Source organism: Hemitrygon akajei, chromosome 18 (assembly GCF_048418815.1).
Source record: "Hemitrygon akajei chromosome 18, sHemAka1.3, whole genome shotgun sequence".
Lineage (NCBI taxonomy): Eukaryota > Metazoa > Chordata > Chondrichthyes > Myliobatiformes > Dasyatidae > Hemitrygon > Hemitrygon akajei.
Window position 1 is genome coordinate 55,872,816 of NC_133141.1, and position 20,729 is coordinate 55,893,544.

General features: G+C 41.0%; 1 protein-coding gene across 4 annotated transcripts in view; it reads right to left on the reverse strand.

The window, feature by feature from the left end:
- Positions 1-238: 238 nt before the first annotated feature.
- Positions 239-20,729, reverse strand: part of atxn7l3a (ataxin 7 like 3a) — a 68,631-nt gene continuing 48,140 nt past the window's right edge. For all 4 annotated transcript variants that reach the window (XM_073071690.1, XM_073071694.1, XM_073071693.1 and 1 more), the window contains 5 exons: positions 16,237-16,305; positions 15,982-16,025; positions 10,873-10,944; positions 9,447-9,580; positions 239-4,568 (listed from right to left, as the gene is read on the reverse strand). In XM_073071690.1, coding sequence (XP_072927791.1) covers positions 4,423-4,568; positions 9,447-9,580; positions 10,873-10,944; positions 15,982-16,025; positions 16,237-16,305 — 465 coding nt within the window. In that variant the 3' untranslated portion in view covers positions 239-4,422. The remainder of the gene's footprint in view (positions 4,569-9,446; positions 9,581-10,872; positions 10,945-15,981; positions 16,026-16,236; positions 16,306-20,729) is intronic.

The window sequence follows — 20,729 nt, forward strand, 5'->3', positions numbered from 1 at the left end:
GAAACTAAGTTTTGAAGAGATTACCGGTAACTTCAGATTGAAAACAATCCTCAAGAAACATGGTGTTTCTTGTTTTAATTACTAGCATTCAAAGTTAAGTCCTGTGATTTTTCTGATCCCAAATGACATAGCCTTATTTATCCCTGTAAGTTTTAACCAGTTATTTGATAAAAAAAAATGAAAATTGGGATGTCAGGTCAGTAGTAACCCATCGATACTGAGAACCAAAAAGACCAGATCCAGTTCAACTGTACACCTTTATTTACACTGAAGCAGCACGTAGTCACTATGGATTACAGAAATATACAGTGAACCAGCATTTGAGGATACGTATGAAAAATTAAAACTCAGGCTGATTAACAGATAACTTCATGCATATTTCAGAATCACTACACAAGTCAAAGAACTGTGAGCCAAACATCTTACATCATGTTGTTTTCCCCTGAAACCTGCATCTACCTACATGCTAAAACTTGTGATTCCAGTTTCTTAGCTAAAGACAAAATCTATTGGGGGGCATGTGGTTTTCAGTGCTACACAGTAACTTGAGTGACAGAGGAAAGATACTCATTCCCAAAAGGAATCTAAGATTTCATTAAGTGCAGAAGAAACTGAGTTAATTAAGAAAATCAATCACAGACATCTGCTAAAGATCTATCAAGGCTGTACCCCACACAGCAAAGTTTACATTGCTATCTATGATCAACTATAAACAGTAGATCTGAACCATCCCATACTTGTTAGGTCTGCAAGAATTCTGGAATTACTACAGTGTAACAAAACACAATGATGGAGCTTGTATTTCACACAGTATTCACTAAAATAATCAAAGTATGAACATCTGTCAGTGTCAAGTGCTTACACAACTACCAACATAAGACTACAACACAAGAAACAGTGCTACAAGATGGTAAAGACATGCCTGGCAGTGTTAATAAATTCAATAGTATAGAGAAGCCAATGCCAATATCATAAATACTGCAGATAGAATAGCATTCCAGGAGTAAACCTTTAGTACAAATGAAATAGTATCAATACACATGAAACATGATTAGATGAAAGGGTTGTGCTAGCGCTAAACATTTATATTTCTCTAATACAAAGAGGTCAATATTTCAAGTGACATGCAAGGTTGCTACCTCAGGGTAGAGACAGCCACCACACACACTTAAGGAATAATCTTTCATATATTGTCCACTACATGTATGCATGAATGTTTAGACTTTATTTTGTCCAGGCATAATAAAACTCAGAAATACATGAAAATAAAGGATCAAACAAGTTATAAAATTTAACTAAAAGAGGGAATTCCTTAAGTTTAGGTGACAATTCTTTTTTAAAATAGAGACAAGTGCCTCCACATTCTCCTTTTTAAAAGCCAGCATAAGCTGAATCAGCCTTTCCGTTTCATTCAGAACTAGATATAGGCAGAAGAACATAAGCTTGTAAAAGTATTTAAAACAAACCAATCCTTAAATTGCTATTGCAGTTAAAGGGAAGGGGGGGGGGGGGGAGAGAAGATTTTGGTTTTCATCCAAACTGTTAAGCAATTTTACATGCTTCAACCAATTATACTCCCTACATTATTGAATGACATATAATCAATGCAGTGATAAATTAACCAGGTTAGACATGATGTCTACCAGCCTCTGAACATGCAATCACTTGCCTTCAAGATCCTATGTGAAAAACTAAAACTAATTTCTGGCAAAATTGGGATTGTAACTTACGAACATCTGATCAGCATCAAAATATTGCACTAGAAAGGCACAGTAATCTCCTGGTGCAGAAAGGAAGATCTGCAATTTATAGCATCTTTCACAATCTCAGGACTTCCCAAAGCTGCACTGCTGAATCAAAAAATGGTAAACTTGAGTAGGTGTTTTGATAGAAACTATCACACACAAGGCTTACAACTATAATCTTGACTGATAATGCAATAGGTGGTTAGTTACCCCTCTGACCAGCAGATGATACTCCAACCTATCCTACTGTTAACTTGCATACAGAAGGGAAACAATTGCTTCCATTACTTAAAAGGGATCTCAAATCCCAAATGCACTCATACTTCTTTTAGACTAAAGAACAACTCTTCCTTGCACCTGTCTGACTACTTCAGTCTGCTGATTTTCTAGCTCAAGATACAAAGAAGCTGCAAACTACAAGAATCATGAGGTAAAATATAAAAAATCAGAAATAAATGTGCCAAACATTGTTTAATTGAAAATTATCTAAAATCTTTAAATAAAATTGTTAATGTGAAAAGTAAATGCCACAGCTCTCATGTACTTACCTGCTACAATCTTACCAAACATATCTCTGAATATTCACACAACACAATTTTAGAGGCAAAAAAGTAATAGCCACTATTAGTGGCTAGTAAAGCCCAGTCATAAGCCACTCCCATGCTCTTAAAGGATCTAATACAGAATATATTTGTCTATCAAAAATAGACTGTGGCCTAATTGCATAGCAAGGATTCATTCTGCTGCATTCATTCCTTGGTTTATATTTAGTTTTTATAGTCAAGATGCAGTGAAACTGGAAGCATAAGTTTTAGTCACTGTTACATAATGATTAAAAAGAATAGGTCAGCTAGCTACAAAAAATACAAATGCAAAGCATTCGCCAAATTCATTCACGACTTTTTTTGTTTTCCTTTCTTTGAAAACTGCAATATATCATTCAGTTTCATCTGCAAAGCATTTCATAACAGTTGTGTTGGTTCTTTTATAGGGCCCTGATTAAGGGCCATATCAAGTCCAGAAGAACCTTGAATCCAGCATACACATACAAACAGACGTAAAGTGCAATTTTTTTTAGTGTTGGGCAACATCATGCTGCCTGGCAGGAAGCAACACCCAGATCATTTCTCCCAACTATTATAATGTCAAATAGCAATTGAGACCCACCCATCTTAAATTTGTTAACATATATACTTTTGGGAAAAATATCTTTCCAGCTTCTCAGATGTAAACAAAATGAAATGTCCAATTTGGTCCCACAGGCAAAGAACGACATGCTGTTGAAAAGTGATGACATTTAATTGCCTCCTCCTGCAAGTACCCCTCAATCTAACCTGGATGTCAAATTTCAGTCAACCAATGTCACAGTAAAACTGAAAACAACAACAATCTCACAAGGACCTGCTAACATTTTCCAATGTGAGAAGCAATCGTTTGCAGCAATCCTGTTTAATTAATCCAAAATAACTAGGATCATGGTATCTGACTATGTTGTTGCGACAAACAGGTGGTGATAAGTTGCCCTCTTTTCCATTTGTAAGTGTCTGATGATGCCAAAAGGGAACCTCAACGTTTGGTGCTCTCCATCCATCTGCTGTGCTGCTTTAACTGACTGACTGTGCTTCAGTTCCAAAATGGCACTAGCTCATCCAGATTGCATTTCAAATTTGTGAGAGGTTAGGATTGGCTCAAAGTCCTTCTAGATCTTGACTTCATTAAAACATCAGTCATTGTCCATATCATGTGATCCACATTATAACATTTGCTCATCATTATTCAAATAGTGAAAGGCTGGGCCATGTTTGAGAATAGTCAATCCCTTACAAACATAAGACAGTGGGCACTTTGGATATTGTTACAAAATTAGGGATGAACACCTAGCAGTATTTAAATTTACATTTGAATTAACTTCAAGGGAAGTGTGAAGCTTTAGAAAGGTGCATTGGACAAACTGAAATTCTTTTGAATTACAGTTTGGTCATGCTAGCACAAAATGTCCTGTTGTGATGCTGATATCATTTATTTGGATCAGCTGATCTAATACAGCCTTGAGAAAGTTTTCACAGCTTACTCTACTTTTGAAGTCCAGTTGCTGCACTTACCCTGGTGGCTGACCCGCTCTCCACAGCCTTCATGAAGAACACTGCAAACAGAAATGCTAATCTTTGATAAATACATAGGAACACTAAGTTACACAGTGACTAACCCTTGCCTTCACACAGTTGGCACAACAAATGCTATGAGCAGTTCTCTGAGGCATCACAAAATGGTGCACAATATAAAGGGGAAAAGTTGTAAACTCATAGCCAGGTCTGGCATAACAAGGGATTGAAAGGTTTATCTAGAGGTAAGTCAGAAATGAGTGGCAGCTTCAGGCATAAGTTTTCATCATTGAGACCAGTATACAATTAATGCAATCAAACAGCAACACTTCATCAGCTTTGTACACCTGCAAATTCCCTCATTCTTTGTAAAATAAATAAGAAACGACCAATGTCAAGCATCATGGAATGAAGCCTTCAGATTACAGGACCACAAGCATCGACGGGTCAAGTACAATCCTGAAGCCAATCCACTCTTCCTAGGAAGTGGGTGGTTCAATGGTCATCTCATCACAGTAACCACAAACGAGAAACTCATTGAGATAGAGCAGGAGAAGAAAGTAGCTCAATTTCTTTCAGTTGATTTCATCATATATACTAGAAGTAGGTGGAGCTGGTGCTTTGAGTTTCTTCTTCTTATTGGAACTCATGCCAGGAGCACTAGGAAGTCCAAGGTGAGGCTTCTTTTTTTTGCTCTTCTTGGAATCAGAATTGTTGGTACCTTCACAAGGAGCAATAAAAACATGTTAGCAATGCAAGCATACAGAATCATTTCTTTGCACACTTACAAACCATCTATTGTGCTTGGGGTTCAGCCAAGTAGGTCTCAAATGCAACAAGGTAGATAAAACATAAAGAATTATACTGACACATAAATCAAAAATCAGTTTTTATTGTGGTGATACCACATCTAGAGTTGTAATTAGGCTCAGCATTCCTGGTGGAAGTGGGAAAAACTGGCCAAGGCATCCACTTATAATCATTACTATATAAACATGGGAACGCTGAAACAGTGATAGAATCTGTTAGGCTGGGACCTGTCAGAGGTAGCTAATACCTACCAATGTAAAAGATACGCTATGAAATCTGATAGATATGGTAAATCTGATCACTTGGCTGACCTTTTCCTACCTGCATACAGGCAGAAGCTGAAGAACAAAGCTCCAGAGATTATGAAAGCAAAGAGGTGGTCGCAGGAGACAGAAGAGTAGCTACGGGATTGCTTCGAGTTGGTGGACTGGGCAGTGTCAAGGTCTCATCTGTCAATCGGAATGAATGCACCATGGTAGCCACAGACTTTATTAAAACAGTTTCAAATAAGTGTGTCCCCACAAAATCATTCCACCTTCCCCAACTAGAACCCCTGGATGAATCATGAGATTTGCAATCTGCTGAGGGCCAGATCAGAGGCATTCAAGTTTAGTGACTAAAAAGGTTACAAGAGGTCCAGGCACAATCTTTGGAAAGCAATCTCATGGGAGAAGAGGCAATTCTGGACTGAAATTGAATCAATGGAGGATGCTCGACAGTTGTGGCAGGGCATGAATACTATCATCTCTTATAAAGTTAAATCAAGCAACAGGGCTTCACTTCCAGATAAGCTTAATGCCTTCTATGCTCACTTTAATCATCAAAACACGGAGCAACCATCACAAACTCACACAGCCACCAATGATCCTGTGATCTCAGTCTGAGGCTAATGTGTGGGCAGCCTTCGGGAGGATGAACCCACGAAAAGCATCCGGCCCAGAAGGCGTACCTGGCCAAGTACAGAAGACCTATGCTGATCAACTGGCTGGCGTGTTCACTGAGATCTTTAACCTCTTGCTTCAGCAGTCTGAGGTTCCCAGCTGCTTCAAGCAGGCTTCAATTGTACCAGTGCCCAACAAGAACAGGGTAGTCTGCCTCAATAACTATCACCCAGTAACACATACGTCCAAAGCAATGAAGTGTTTTGAGCACTTGGTGATAAAGCATGTCAACTCCTGCCTGAGAAAACAACTTGGATCCATTCCAATTTGCCTACTGGATAAACAGGTTCATAACAGAAGCCATCTCAATGGCTCTTCACTCAACCCTGGAACATCTGGACTATGAAGAAGCAGACATCAGGATGCTCTTTATCGACTGCAGCTCAACATTCAATACAATCATCTCCTTGAAACTAATAAGCTTCAAACCTTGGCCTCAATACCTCCTTGTGCAATTGGATCCTCGATTACCTTACTTGCAGACCCCAGTCAGTTTGGATTGGCAACAACATCTCCATGATCTCCATCAGCACAGGTGCACCACAAGGCTGTGAGCTTAGCCTCCTGCTCTACTCACATTACACTTATGACTGTGTAGCTAAGCACAGCATATAGGAGGAGATTGAAAATCTGGCTAAGTGGTGCCATAACAACCACCTCTCACTCAATATCAGTAAGACAAAGTAACTAATTATTGACTTCAGGAGGAGGAAACCAGAGGTCCAAGAGCCAGTTCTTATTGGAGGATCAGAGGTGGAGAGGGTCACCAACTTTAAATTCTTTGGTGTTATTACTTTGGCAGATCTGTCCTGGGCCCAGCACGCGAGTGCAATTGCACGGCAGCGCCTCTACTTAGTGAAGATTCAGCATGAATTCTAAAACTTTGACAAATTTCTATAGACATGTAGTGGAGAGTACATTGACTGGCTGCATCACACTAATGCCCTTGAAGGGAAAACCTTACAAAAAGTAGTGGACATGGCCCAGTCAATCATGGGTAAAACCCTCCCCACCATTGAGCACACCTACATGAAGTGATGTCGCAGGAAAGCAGCATCCATCATCATGGAGTATTAGTGCTTTTAGTGGATGAAAACTTAATAACTCAGTTGTGCTTATAAGCCATGTCTGGTGCCTTTTTGCTTCCTTTCGAGTCCTGAAGAGCAGAGAAACATCGACGGTTTATTCATTTCCATAGATGCTGCCTAACCTGCTGAGTTCCTCCAGCATTTTGTGTGTGTTTTGGATTTCTAGCATCCGCATACTTGCTCATTTTTAAAACAATTAAATGAAACAAAGTAAATTACCTAACACTTCAACTTCTTTACCTAGTAGCTGCTTGTCTTCTGAAGTGAAATGAGTGAGTTGCTGAACCTGTGTCATGCCTAAATTGGTACAGGTCAGCAAGCAGATTTCTCAGTGTTAATTGCTGGATATCACAGGTGACAGGCAACATCCGAGCACAACCATAAAGATTGTAGGTAATATTTTTCAGGCATTTCACATCTGTGCACAATTACATTGGAGTTCTCAACTTTGTGACTTCTTCGGTTGCTGTCCATCAGAATCCGATGATGACGTCCACTCCTTTAACGGTGAGATGTTAGATGACTATACAGTCCTATCCTGGACCCACAAGTTCTATTGCAGGTGGGACATGTATATTGGTAGTGGTGGTGGTAGTGATGGCAACCATGGCTGAATTTCTCCTGGCTCTCTTCTGCTGTCTTCTGGTTGCTCTTTCCATCTCCAGAATACGAACCCCATCCCCACACAGCTGTCGCCAAGTGTTACGGTCAGCAGCAACATCCTCCAGGTCCTCGGGTCTGATCTTGCACTTCCTTAAAGCATTCTTCATCTGATTCTTATAGCGCTTCTTCAGCCCTCCAGCTGAGTGTCGACCATGATGTAGCTGGTTGTATAACACTCTGCGGGGTTGCCAACATGGGGGCATCCTTATCACTTGCCCCAGTCACTGAAACTGACGCTGGGTGATCATGGCCTCAATACTTCTGCAGTTGGTCTTTACAAGTATTTCAGTGTGAGGCACCCGCTCACGCCAGGTGATCCCCAGGATGCGCTGAAGGCAGCTTATGTGGAAGCGCTCCAAGGACTTGATGTGACGGCTGTAGGTTACCCAAGCTTCACAGCCATAAAGGAGGGTGGTGACACAGACCACACAGAGACCTTTGTGGAGGGTCGAAGGCTCCTGTTCTGAAAGACTCTACGCTGAAGTCTCCCAAAGGCAGCTGATGCCTGTTTAATGTGGTTCTGGATGTCGTTGACAATGCCGCTATCCCCAGAGAGAATGCTCCCCAGATATTTGAAACTACTGACGGCTTTTCATCACCAACAGTGAAGGCAGGTAGGGTGGGTGGGACAGTGGTACTCCACTGGCAAACCACTTCTGTCTTGGTGGTATTGACGGTCAGCCCCATCCTGCTGCACGCTCTCACCGCCACAGCAAGGACAGTCTGAAGATCATCCGGAGTATGGGCCACAAGAGCACAGTCGTCTGCATACTGCAGCTCCAGGACATGAAATCCAGTCCTTTGCCGATAATAATGACATGCATAATTTTTACAATGCTGTCAAAACCATCTGCGGCCCAATAAATCGATGCGTTACTCCCCTGAAAACAGCAGATGGTCAAACACTTCTGAAGAATCAGAGTACCATTCTGCTGAGGTGGGCTGAGCATTTTAACACTCTGCTTAATCAGGATTCTGATGCAGACCCCACCATCCTGGACGAACTGCCTGAACTTCCTCCTATCCACGACCTCAGTCTACCACCAACCTTCCAGGAGGTTCTATCAGCTGTCCATTCCCTTAAGAACAATAAGACCCTGGCACTGACAATATCCCTGCCGAGTTACTGAAGAATGGAGGGTACATGTGTATGCACACCCTCTACCAGTACATCACCAAGGCCTGGACTAACGAGAAGATCCCACAGCAATGGAGAAATGCAAACATCATTGTAACTTATAAGAACAAGGGTGACAAGGCCATCTGTGGCAATAGTAGGGGCATATCACTCCTTTCTGTTGCTGGTAAGTCCTGGCTAAGGTGATGCTTCAGAGGCTCATCAGCAACATCACCGAGTCAGTGCTGCCTGAATTGCAGTGTGGATTTAGGAAGAACATGAGCATGATCAACATGATCTTCACAGCCCAACAGCTTCAGGAAAAGTGCCAGGAGCAACATCAAGACCCGTTTATGGCCTTAGTCAACCTCTCCAAAGCATTTGTCATTGTGCAAAGAGAGCTCTTATGGGATGTCCTCCTCAGGTTTGGCTGTCCCAACAAATTTGTTAACATCCTCCACCAGTTTCACAATGGGATGACTGCTCGGGTGACCATAGGAGGACAAGAGTCCGAGCCCTTTCTTGTACGCACAGGGGTGAGGCAGTGGTGTGTGCTAGCGCCAGTGCTCTTTAACATCTTCCTCCTGTGTGTTACCAAGCTTCTCCACAACGAGATTGAGGATAGCAGCGGTGTGGCAGTGGACGTCAGATTAGATGGCAACCTCTTTAACATCAGGAGGCTCCACACAACCACCAAACTCCATAGAGAACTTTGTGACAATTACATGGGGAAATCCATCACCTCCACATGGAACCCATAGTAATTTCAGAAAAGTCTGGGGCAGTCACATTCATGAAATCACCTCCCTCAGCTTGCATCAGAATTTCACAGAGAAAAAAAATAACAGCATCAGTCTTACTAGTTTGAAACAAACACTAACATCATAGACAATACTCCACAGTGAGTACTTCTAAATGAAGCAACTCTGGTCTGCATTAATCTGGTACCACCAATCATTAACAGCAAAAAGAGCACTCACTTGCTTTGGAAGATGCTGAATCAGAAGGTGAAATATCTGATGTGCCATCCCACTGTAGTCGGCTCATAAAGCTCTGGCTCTCTGAAGCATCATAACTCTCATTTTCTACAGTTACTTCAGATTCTGGAAGGGATCTGAAATGAGGGAAAAGATGATCTGAGCAACAGCACTGTGTTGTAATCATAACTGTACCACTTGATTCTACACTTAAAACAATAATGGAGCATATGAGAGATTTATCTACTAATTGATTAACACATGCGCTATAGAACCACAAGCTTTGTTTCCATAAGACCATAAGACATAGGAGCAGAGTTAGGCCATTTGGTTCATCGAGTCTGCTCTGCCATTCAATCAGGGCTTTTTCCCCCTTCTCCTCAACCCCATTTCCTGGCCTTCTCCCCGTAACCTTTGATGCCAAGTCCAATTAAGAACCTATCAATCTCTTCCTTCTTTGTAAGAGTCTGCACTGCTGCAGTAAGAACCAAGCACCATGAGATGACAGACCCAGCAGGGCCTGGAGCTACTTGACTTAAGCAAATCGACTTATGAATGAAAAAAGGCCATCAGAATTAATAAAGTCATAAACAGAAACACACCCTTTAACCCACCTGGTCTGCACTGACCATTGATCAGCCTTGCTTTAGTCTACACGTTTCTATTAACTCAACTCTGCCCAGATTTTACCACTCACCCACACACGAGAGCAGGGGTTCCCAACCTGGGCTCCACTGACTCCTTGATTAATGGTAAGGCTCCATGGCATTAAAAAAGGTTGGAAACCCCTGCACTAGAGGTAACTTATAGTGGACAATTAAGTTACCAACCAGGTCCTTGGTATATGGGAGTAAACCGGAGCACAAACTGCCATTGTGCCCACAAAGTCTTTGCTTTTACTACTTTCATTACCATTTTTAGATGCCCTTCTTCACATTAATCCAGAATCATTTCCCTAAATGGATATGTCTTATGAATCCATTTCTGCAGTCTACTTCAATTGCTTCTTTCACAGTCTCTTTATCCTCATTTATTTAAGCTACAATGTTTGTAACTGTCCCAGGACATTCTCTATTTAAGAGGAATTTGATCAAGAATAAGTACTGCAAGAAACTATTTATTATAAGCAATATTCATAAAATAACAGTGCCCATGAGTACGATGTATGCTGCCAATCTCAACATATAAGTATCTCAGATCATACTCTCTTGAAAATGGAAAAATATTAAATTGGCCAATCAACATTTATTCATCTGTTCCTGGTGGGTAGGAAAGAGATGATGCTAAATGTTATCTAGAACACTGCAAAGTTAAAGCTGAAGGAAGCATGCATGGCATGGTATCCTATCTGAACTGCTTAATTGAGAGTTAAGACATCACTCTAAGAAGCTGCCAGATCAAATACACTTATGCACACAATAGAACTTACACTGAAGATCCCAGGAGGTAGACCCGTACAGATCGCCGCTGCTCATCTGTATGCTGAGGGCATCGCAATGATCTACAAAAATAGTCAACATGTAATTAAACAAGAACATACCAAGTGCTGTACACATACATCTGTCTGTGAAACATCCATTTCCAAGCATACCACAAGAGTTGCTCCATCAGATACAGCCCATCTCATGCATCATCGTTCTCATAGCACAGTAACATGGGCAATTCAATCCGATATGTCCATGCTACTGTTTACAATCCTTATTAAAAGAACTACAAACTTCAGGTGCTCCAGAGTCCACTGTGAAATTTAAAATATCCCCTTTGTTTCTCTTCACGTGCATAGTGTGTGCTGCTCAGATTGCTGCAGAATTTCTGTGTGTAATCAATATCACATTAAGAGAAATTTTCATCTGATAGTCTATTGACATATTACCAAAAGTTGCTAGTCTATTCTCAAAATCTGAATTAAGACTTCTTAGACCAAAATATTTAAAAGTAACTCATTTTTAATAAATTGCTTATTATTCTAGTTAAAAAACTCATATTGGTAGTTTTACCGATAAAATGATATAGTGGGGGACCGCTTTGTCGAGCAGCCTCTTTACCCTCCCCCCACCTTTTTACTCTGGCATCTTCCCTTTCCTTTCTCAATCCTGAAAAAGGGTCCCGGCCTGAAATATAGACTGTTCATTATTTTTCATAGATGCTGCCTGACCCGCTGAGCTCCTCCACCATTTTGTGTGTGTTGTAAGTGATACAGTACACAGGGAATTATTTAGTAACATGCAGCTTGGTAGTACGTTTTACTCCCTTACTTATTCCCCATTCTTCAAGCATTTTCCCATTGGAAATTATAACTGAATCAGCATCTTTGATCCCTTCAGTTAATGCATTCATGATAACAACCAATTGTAATTTTATTCCTTGTTACATCTCCAATTCTTTAATCTGCATTGTTTACATGCTCTTATCAAATCTCTTTTTGACTATCTCTGCTAAAATAACCCCAGCTCCTCCAGTACTTGCAAGATTCTCAATCCCCAGTCCCATTCAGTAAATTATTCTTTCCACAGCATTGTGATGCTCCCTAAAACGTGCAGGAGGCCATGGGTGGACACGTTGGAATGGGAATGGGAGGTGGAATTAAAATGGGTGGCCGCATGGAAATCCAGTGGTTCTCGGCGAAGCGATCTCCCAATCTAGACTGGGTCTCACTGATACACAGGAGGCCACACTGGGAGCACCGGACGCAGCATATGTCCATGGTCTCCTCCACTGTTGTGATGAGGCCACGTTTAGGTTGGAGGAACAACACCTTATATTCCGTTTGGGTAACCTCCAACCTGATGGCATGAACATCAATTTCTCAGACTTCTGGTAATGCACCCCCACCCTCCTCCCCTCTCCTTCACTATTTCTCATCCCCTTGTCCCTCTCTCACCTCATCTCCTTGCCAGCCCATCGACTCCTTCTGGTGCTCCTCCCCCCCCCTCCCTTTCTTTCTTCCATGGTCTTCTGTCTCTTTCACTGATTAACTTTCAAGCTCTTTACTTCTCCCCTCCCCCCACCTTTAAAATCTACTCCTCAGCTTTTTTTGCCTCCAGTCCTGCCAAAGGGCTTTGGCTCAAAACGTCAACAATACTTTTTCCCATAGATGCTGCCTGGCCTGCTGAGCTCCTCCAATATTGTGTGTGTTGCTTGGATTTCCAGCATCAGCAGATTTCCTTGTTTGTCTCTGAAGATCTATCCTGGGCCCAACATATTGATGCAATTACAAAGAGAGTACAACAACGGCCATATTTCATTAGGAGTTTGAGGAGACTTGGTAAGTCACCAAAGACTCCAGCAAATTTCTATAGATGTACAGTGGAGAAAATTCTAACTGATTGCATCACTGTCTGGCATGAAGGGGCCACAATGCACTAGATCAGAAAAAAGGCTACAGAAAATTGTGAACTCAGTCAGCTCTATCATGTGCACTAGCCTCCTCAGCATCGAGGACATCTTCAAAAGGCAAAGCCTTAAAAACCCCATCATTAAGGACTTCCATCATCCAAGACTTGCACTCTTCTCATTACTACCATCAGAGACGAAATATGTGCGCCTGAAGGCACACGCTAACATTTTAGGAACAACTTCTGCTCCACCATCAGTTTGCTGAATGAACAATGAACCTATGAACATTACAGCAATATTTTTGTTCTCTTTTTGTACTACTTTTTAAATGTTTTTATATATATTTATGATTATTTATCGTATATTTTATGTATTGCACTGTGTTGCCACAAAACAACAAATTTCACATTAGTGATAATAATCTTGACTCTTGTCCTATTCCTCCAAAGATGAATGCAGCTACCACCAACTCCTTCCAAATTGTACCATTTAGTTTAGATTATCTTAATTTTCCTACCAATATGCTTCATTGGCTGGATCACTGGGCATTTTACAGTTATCCAACACTCACCGAAGTTTATTGTTAACTTTTTTTTTTACACACACACTTTGTCCTGCTTTATCTGTTTTTTTAAAAAGGTTCCTAACATATCTTCACTGATCAATTGCATTTGTCAGCCGTGAAAACAGTGTCCAATACTGACCTCAAGGTCCACAAATTTCTGTTCAACTTGTTGAGTTCCTGCAGCACTTTGCACTGTACTTTCCTCAAGGAAAACTGACTACAATCAAGCTTGGAGGCTTGGTTTTCCCCTTTACTTACACTGATATCAAATGTTAGTTCTAAGGGATCAGTGGTATGGAGCAGATGGCATTAACAAATACTTCAAAAAATCCTACTTAATTTAAAATCAAGTACAACATATGTGCTTTGGGAGGGCAAATGGAAAGGGGAAGTATTTAATAAATGGCAGGACGATTTTGGAGCATCAGGGTGGATTTTACCTTATGATAGAAAGTAATAGATGAAGCAAATTAAGATAGTTGGGTCTTGTAACTCTTCTGGCATAACATAATTGCAACAACAATGTTTCCACCTTTTTTCTAAAATATAACTAACATCACTGGTACTTTTCTTCTATTGACCAAGATTGTGATCAGGGTTCAACCAGGCTTTTGGCTTTTTTCAACCAGGCAGTCCTGGCAAAAGCCAAATTGGTTATGAGTGAGCAGTTTATTTGACAATACAGTGGATTCCGGTTAATTGGGCCATTGATTAATCGGGACAGATGTTTATTTGGGAAAGCACTTAAAGAACAAAACCTAATCGAGAAAATAGCCAGGATTCCCTTAGTTTATTTGGGTCACTATGCTGCTTCATTGGGACATGACACCGTTGGCAATGTTTTTAAACTTGTATCAGTTGCGTGCACTTGTGCAGCCGTTAAACACTATACCGTGCTTAGAGTGAATAGCCCAAACAAGAGAAAATCTGCAGATGCTGGAAATCCAGGCAACACACACAAAATGCTCCAGCCTGAGGAAGGGCCACAGCCCAAAACATCGGCTGCACTTTTTTCCATAGATGCTGCCTGGCCTACTGAGTTTCTCCAGCATTTTTTGAGTCTTTAAACAGCATCAGTTGAGTGGGGCAGCCACTTAATTGGGTCAAAATGTATGGGTTCCGATTTGTCCCAATTAACCAGAATCCCGTGTATTTGTCACTTGACCTAACTGTTAGCAACAGTCCATCACCTTGACTATGATTGAGAGAAGGGCAATTAGCCAGATTAGTCCTGCTTTTAGTGAATATGACAAACTGAAGCAATTTCTTACATGTTGTGTAACTGCCAGTACTATAGCTGTAACAGAGTAATTTGACTAGAAGCATGCTGGTTTTGGAATGCAAGTCTTCAGTCCTACTCAAGGACATTATTTGTTTCTTAAGCCTTTAGTACATACAGTGCTTTCACACATTTTTTGATATCACATGAAGTGAATTAAACTGGCTTCTGTGATGGTGATCTCAAGCCAAGATGAATAATTTCTGCACTTTGAGCTCCAAAGCTGCTGTTAACCATTGGGATGGGTTCCCAGGTCCCAAACTGTCGCATAGGAAGCACTGCTGTCAATCAGCCATTATCACAACTGCAATAATCTAGGGCAATAATCTTTCATGTTTCAGTGAATTCCATTTACAAATTCCCTTCTTTTATGCTTCTTGGTAAAGAGCATATTCTATTATCAAATCATCTCTTTTTTTTGGCAGGAATCCATTTTTCACTTACTGTTTAACCAACCAATGTTTCATTCTGATCCTGATCAGATCCCTTTTATAAATCCTAGTTTGATATATTTTGTGCTTTACCTTCTTTCCCAAATTGAATATAAACATGATATTATGATGACTGTGCTTTAAATGCTTTTCTTTTGAAACCAAGTTCACTTCCCACAAGTTAATCCAGCATTTCTTCCACCCTACTGGATGGAAATACATTAATCATGAAAAATTTCTGAAACATAGTCAGGTATTCCTCCCTTTCTTTCTCCTTAGCACTATTATGTAATCCACATGGGAATTACGGGGAATGTCCCCTCAATCAATTCTCAGTTATCCTTATACCTCTCTGCAATGGCCACAAATTCATTCCTCAACTCCCCATTATTTCTCAATTCACTTTTCATATCCCCTCATGTTAAACTTCCTCTATCAAATGGATACTAACTCAACTACATCAACCTTTTGTTTAACAATGATTTGGTGAAAACTGCCAACCCAAATTTTGCTTCTTTCTCCATATTTCCTGAGTATCTTGTATCCAAGAATATTATGTATTAATCTTCATCTGCTCTGAGCAAGATTTCCGTTGGGGCTTAACATCAGAATCTCATGAGATATTAGTCTTACTTATCATACTCCAGCATTTACAAACATATACTTCAAACCCATTTTAGACTACTTCACATTTGATACTTCATTCCTATTTCCTAACATTACTATTTGTCACTTCATCTTCTGAGAGCCTTCATTCTTTATTTCTTACAAATAGGTGTGTAATCCAGATGATTAAATGACTTTGCACTCATTCAAGCCTCACGCCTGACAGTATTTTAAACCACTTTTAATGGTTAAGTAGCACCATAAAGAGTCGAGAACTATATTTTATTGTTTACAGGGCAAGTTATTTTTCAGGATTCTTACCTTGTACACATTTTCTTGGTGTGCTCTGAGATGACACCACATTGCTGAAAAAGAGGAGACAGATTTACTGAGAAAGCCCCATGGAATCTGACCAAAAGCAGACTTATCATTCACATAAAACCAGACAATGTGCAAAATGGCAGCATGAGGACACTGTCACAAACAAATAAATGAAACATGCAGGATTGAAATTTATCTTCACTGTACTTCCAGTTTTCCAAGAGCTTTCACACCTCATAGTTGGTTAACACTAACCGTTGTCAGCAATGAGCGCAATTCTTCGGGACCCAGGTTTTCATAGTTGATGCCAGAATTATTGTTGTACTATGCCAGAGAAGAGCAGAAAACAACATACTGTGAGACTTATTTCGGCTTTTATCATACAGTTATAGCACAAGACCCAACTGTCAGACCATCTTGTTTAATTCCATGTCAGCTAAAATTTATTAGTCAACCCATTTCCCAGCCTATAGGTTAGAGTTCATGAAGTGCTCATCCAGTTAACCTTTAATGTAATGATGTTCTGTCTACATCGTCCTTTTAGCCAGTGAATTCCAGACCCTGACTATTATTGTATTTATTAATTCCACATTATCCAGCTAGATGCACCTGGGAAAGACTTTGAATTTCAGGCAATACCCTTTCATGTTGCTCTATACTGTCTTTCAGATTATAGGAGAGAAAGGCGAATGCAAAGGGAAGCCTTCACAAGTGGGGAACAAGGTATAGACTCTCCTGTCTCATGATTTACCCGACCACAGAGAAATACTCATTCTGAGGTTATCCAACAATCTTACCCTAAAAAAGTGGAGTGAGGGAGAATACCAGAAAAGTGAAAAGGCAAAATCCCTTTCCATTCAGAATTAGAACTAGAGTCTTCCTAGTGATATTTAGAGTGATACAGCATGAAAACAGGCTTTTTGGCCCACCAACTCCATGTGCCCTACTCCTCTTACATTAATCACTTTTTGATAAAGTACCCCTGTGGCAGTTCCCCTCAATAATAAGTGACTTAATTAAGTAATTTTGGAAACTGTTAAGGAGAACCTAACCGGGGGGGGGGGGGGGGGGGGGGGGGGAAGAGGGGAGAACCATAGGGACCGGGTCGCTGGCACGGAGTCTGACGCTATGGCTCGGAAGGGAAGGGAGGAGAAGAGGACTGCAGCAGTGATAGGGGATTCCATAAGAGCAGACAGGAGATTTTGTGGATGTGAAAGAGACACCAGGATGGTATGTTGCCACCCAAGTGCCAGGATCAGGAGTATCTCGGATCATTCTAAAGGGAGATAGTGTACGGTCGGAAATTGTGGAACATATTGGTAACAACGGCACAAGTAGGAAAAGGAGAAGGTCCTAAAGATAGAATACAAGAAGTTAGGTAGAAGACTGAAATGCAGGACTTCATGGGTAGTAATCTATGTATTACTGCCTGTGGCACGCAGCAGCAAGGGTAAAACTAAGATGATTTGGTAAATGAATACATGGCTGATGAACTGGTGTAGGGGGCAGGGCTTCTGATTTCTAGATCATTGATATAGCTTCTGGGGTAGGTATAACCAGTATAAAAAGGACTGAACTCAAGGGACACCAATATACTTGCGGGTAGGTTTGCTGTAACTGTTGGGGACGTTTTAAACTGATTTGGTAGGGGGATGGGAACCAGAGTGATTGGGATGAGGATGGGGCAGTTGATACAGTGAGACTGTGAGGATGGTCAGGCAGATGATAAGACAAATTTGCAGTCAGTGGGACAAGCTGAAGTGTAACATGGAGGCCAAATTGAAAAGGGTGATGAAAACAGGACTGAAGGTGTTATATTTGAATGCATGCAGCATATGGAGTAACATAGATGATCTTGTAGCACAGTTAGAGATTGGCTGGTATAATGCTGTGTGCATCACTGAGTTGTGGCTGAAAGAAGATCATAGTTGGGAGTTAACATCCAAGGATATACATTGTATTGAAAGGACAGGCAGGTAGACAGAAGGGGTGGGGTGTCTCTCTGTTGGAAAGAAATATGAAAACAAATCCTTAGAAAAAGATGACATAGGATCAGAAGACAAAGAATCCTTGCAGGTAAAGTTAAGAAACTGCAAGGTTAAGACGATGCTGATGGGAGTTATATATAGGCCTCAGAACAGTAGCCAGGATATACGCTGCAAAATTACAATGGGAGATACAAAACTATGACAGGGTAACGTTACAATAGTCAGGTATTCAATATGCAGGTAGATCGGGAAAATCTGGTTGGTGTTGGATTCCAAGAGGGGGAGTTTGTAGTCTGCCTACAAGGTGGCTTGTGGTTGAGCCTGGTAGATCAGCTACTCTGGATTGGGTGTTGTATAAGAACCAGATTTGATTAGGGAGATTAGGAGACAGTGATCATAATATGATAGAATTCATCTTGCAATTTGAGAGGGAAAAGCTGAAGTCAGTGTTACAGTGGAGTAAAGAGAATTAGGCACATGAGAGAGGAGCTGGCCAAAGTTGATTGGAAGGGGACACTAGCAGGGATGATGGCAGAGCAGTAATGGCTGGTGTTTCTGTGAGCAATTTGGAAGGCACAGTATAGATACATCCCAAAAAAAGTAGTAGCATTTTAAAGTCAGAATGTCGCAACTGTGGCTTGACAGGTGATCCAATGAGATTGCGTCTTTTGTAAACCTATTATGGTGATAGGCAAATTGCAGTGCACTCCAGGTCTTTTCTGAGGCAGAAGTTGATACTAGCCATAATCAACCTCTCAAAATACTTCATCACTGTAGATGTGAGTGCTACTGGACGATAATCATTAAGGAAGCTCACCCTACTCTTCTTGGGCACTGGTATGATTGTTGCCCGTTTGAATCAGGTGGGAACTTCTGACTGTAGCAATGAGAGATTGAAAATGTCTTTGAACACACCTGCCAGTTTGAGAAGACTTGGTATGTCACCAAAGACACTTGCAAATTTCTAGATGTACCGTGGAGAGCATTCTAACTGGCTGTGTCATCATCTGGTATGGGGCAGCCACTGTGCAAGAATGTAAGAAGCTGCATAAAGTTGTAAACTCAAGTCAGCTCCATCATGGGCACTAGCCTCCCCAGCATCGAGGACATCTCCAAGAAGCGATGCCTCAAAGGCATCATTAAGGATCCCATCACCCAGAACATGCTCTCGTCGCATTGCTACCATCAGCGAAGAGGTACAGGAACCTGAAGGCACATAATCAGTGATTCAGGAGAAGTGTCTTCCCCCTCCCAATAGACTTCTCAATGGACATTTAACCCATGAACACCATCTCACTACATTTTTTGCACTATTTATTTAACTTTTAAATATATTTCTTACTGTAATTCACAGTGTTATTATTATGTATTGCAATGTACTGCTGCCGCATAACAACTGATTTCAAGACATATGCCAGTGATATTAAATGTGATTCTGATTCTGAAGTCAAAGCCAACATAAAAGTAAAAGAGAGGATATATAATAGAGCAAAAAATAATGGTAAGTTAAGAGGACTGGGACACTTTTAAAAACCAACAGAAGGCAACTAAAAAACCCACAAGGAGGGAAAATATGAAATATGAAGGTAAGCTAGCCAACAATATCAACGAGGACACCAAAAGTTTTTTTTTCAGATCTATAAGGTGAGAACAGATATTGAACCACAAAAAAATGATGCTGGAGAGATAGTAATGGGGGACAAGGAAATAGTGGACGAACTAAATGAGCATTTTGCATGAGTCTTCACTGTGGAAGACACTAACAGTGTGTCGGAGGTTTGAGAGTGTCAGGGGGCAGAAATGAGTATAGTCACTTTTACTAGGAGAAGGTATTTGGGAAACTGAAAAGTGTGAAGGTAGATAAGCCACCTGGACCAGGGTTCTGAAAGAGGTAGCTGAAGAGATTGTGGAGGTATTAGTATGATCTTCCAAGAATCACTAGATTCTGGAGTGGTTCCAGAGGACTTAAAAATTGTAAATGTCACTCCACTCTTCAAGAAGGGAGGGAAGCGGAAGAAAGGAAGTTATAGGCCAGTTAATCCGACCTCAATGGCTAGAACGATGTTGAAGCTGATTGTTAAGGATTTGTTTTCGGGGTACTTGGAGCCACGTAATACAATAGGCCAAAGTCAGCATGGCTTCCTTAAGGGAAAATCTTGCCTGACTAGTCTGTTGGAATTCTTCGCATAGCAAGCAGGATAAACAAAGGAGAATTGGTAGATGTCATGTACTTGGATTTTCAGAAGGCCTTCTTGACAAGGTGCCACACATGAGACTGCTTAACAAGTTAACAGCCCATGGCACTACAGGAAAGATACTAGCATGGATAGAGCATTGGCTGATTGGCAGGAGGCAAAGAGTGGGAATAAAGAGAACCTTTTCTGATTGGCTGCTGGGGACTAGTGGTGTTCTGCAGGAGTCAGTGTTGGGACTGCCTCTGTTTACATCCTGTCAATGATTTGGATGATGGAATTGATGGCTTTGTGGCCAAGTCTGCAGATGATAGGAAGACAGGTGGAGGGGCAGGTAGTGTTGAGGAAGCAGAGTGGCTGCAGGACTTGGACAGAGTGGAGAACGGGCAAAGAAGTGGCAAGTGCAATATAGTATCATAACGTGTCTCGTCATGCATTTTGGTAGATGGAACAAAGGCATAGACTATTTTCTAAATGGGGAGAAATTCAAAAGTCCAAGATGCAAAGGGACATGGGAGTCCCCATGCAGGATTCCTAAAGGTTAATTTGCAGATTGAGTCAGTGGTGA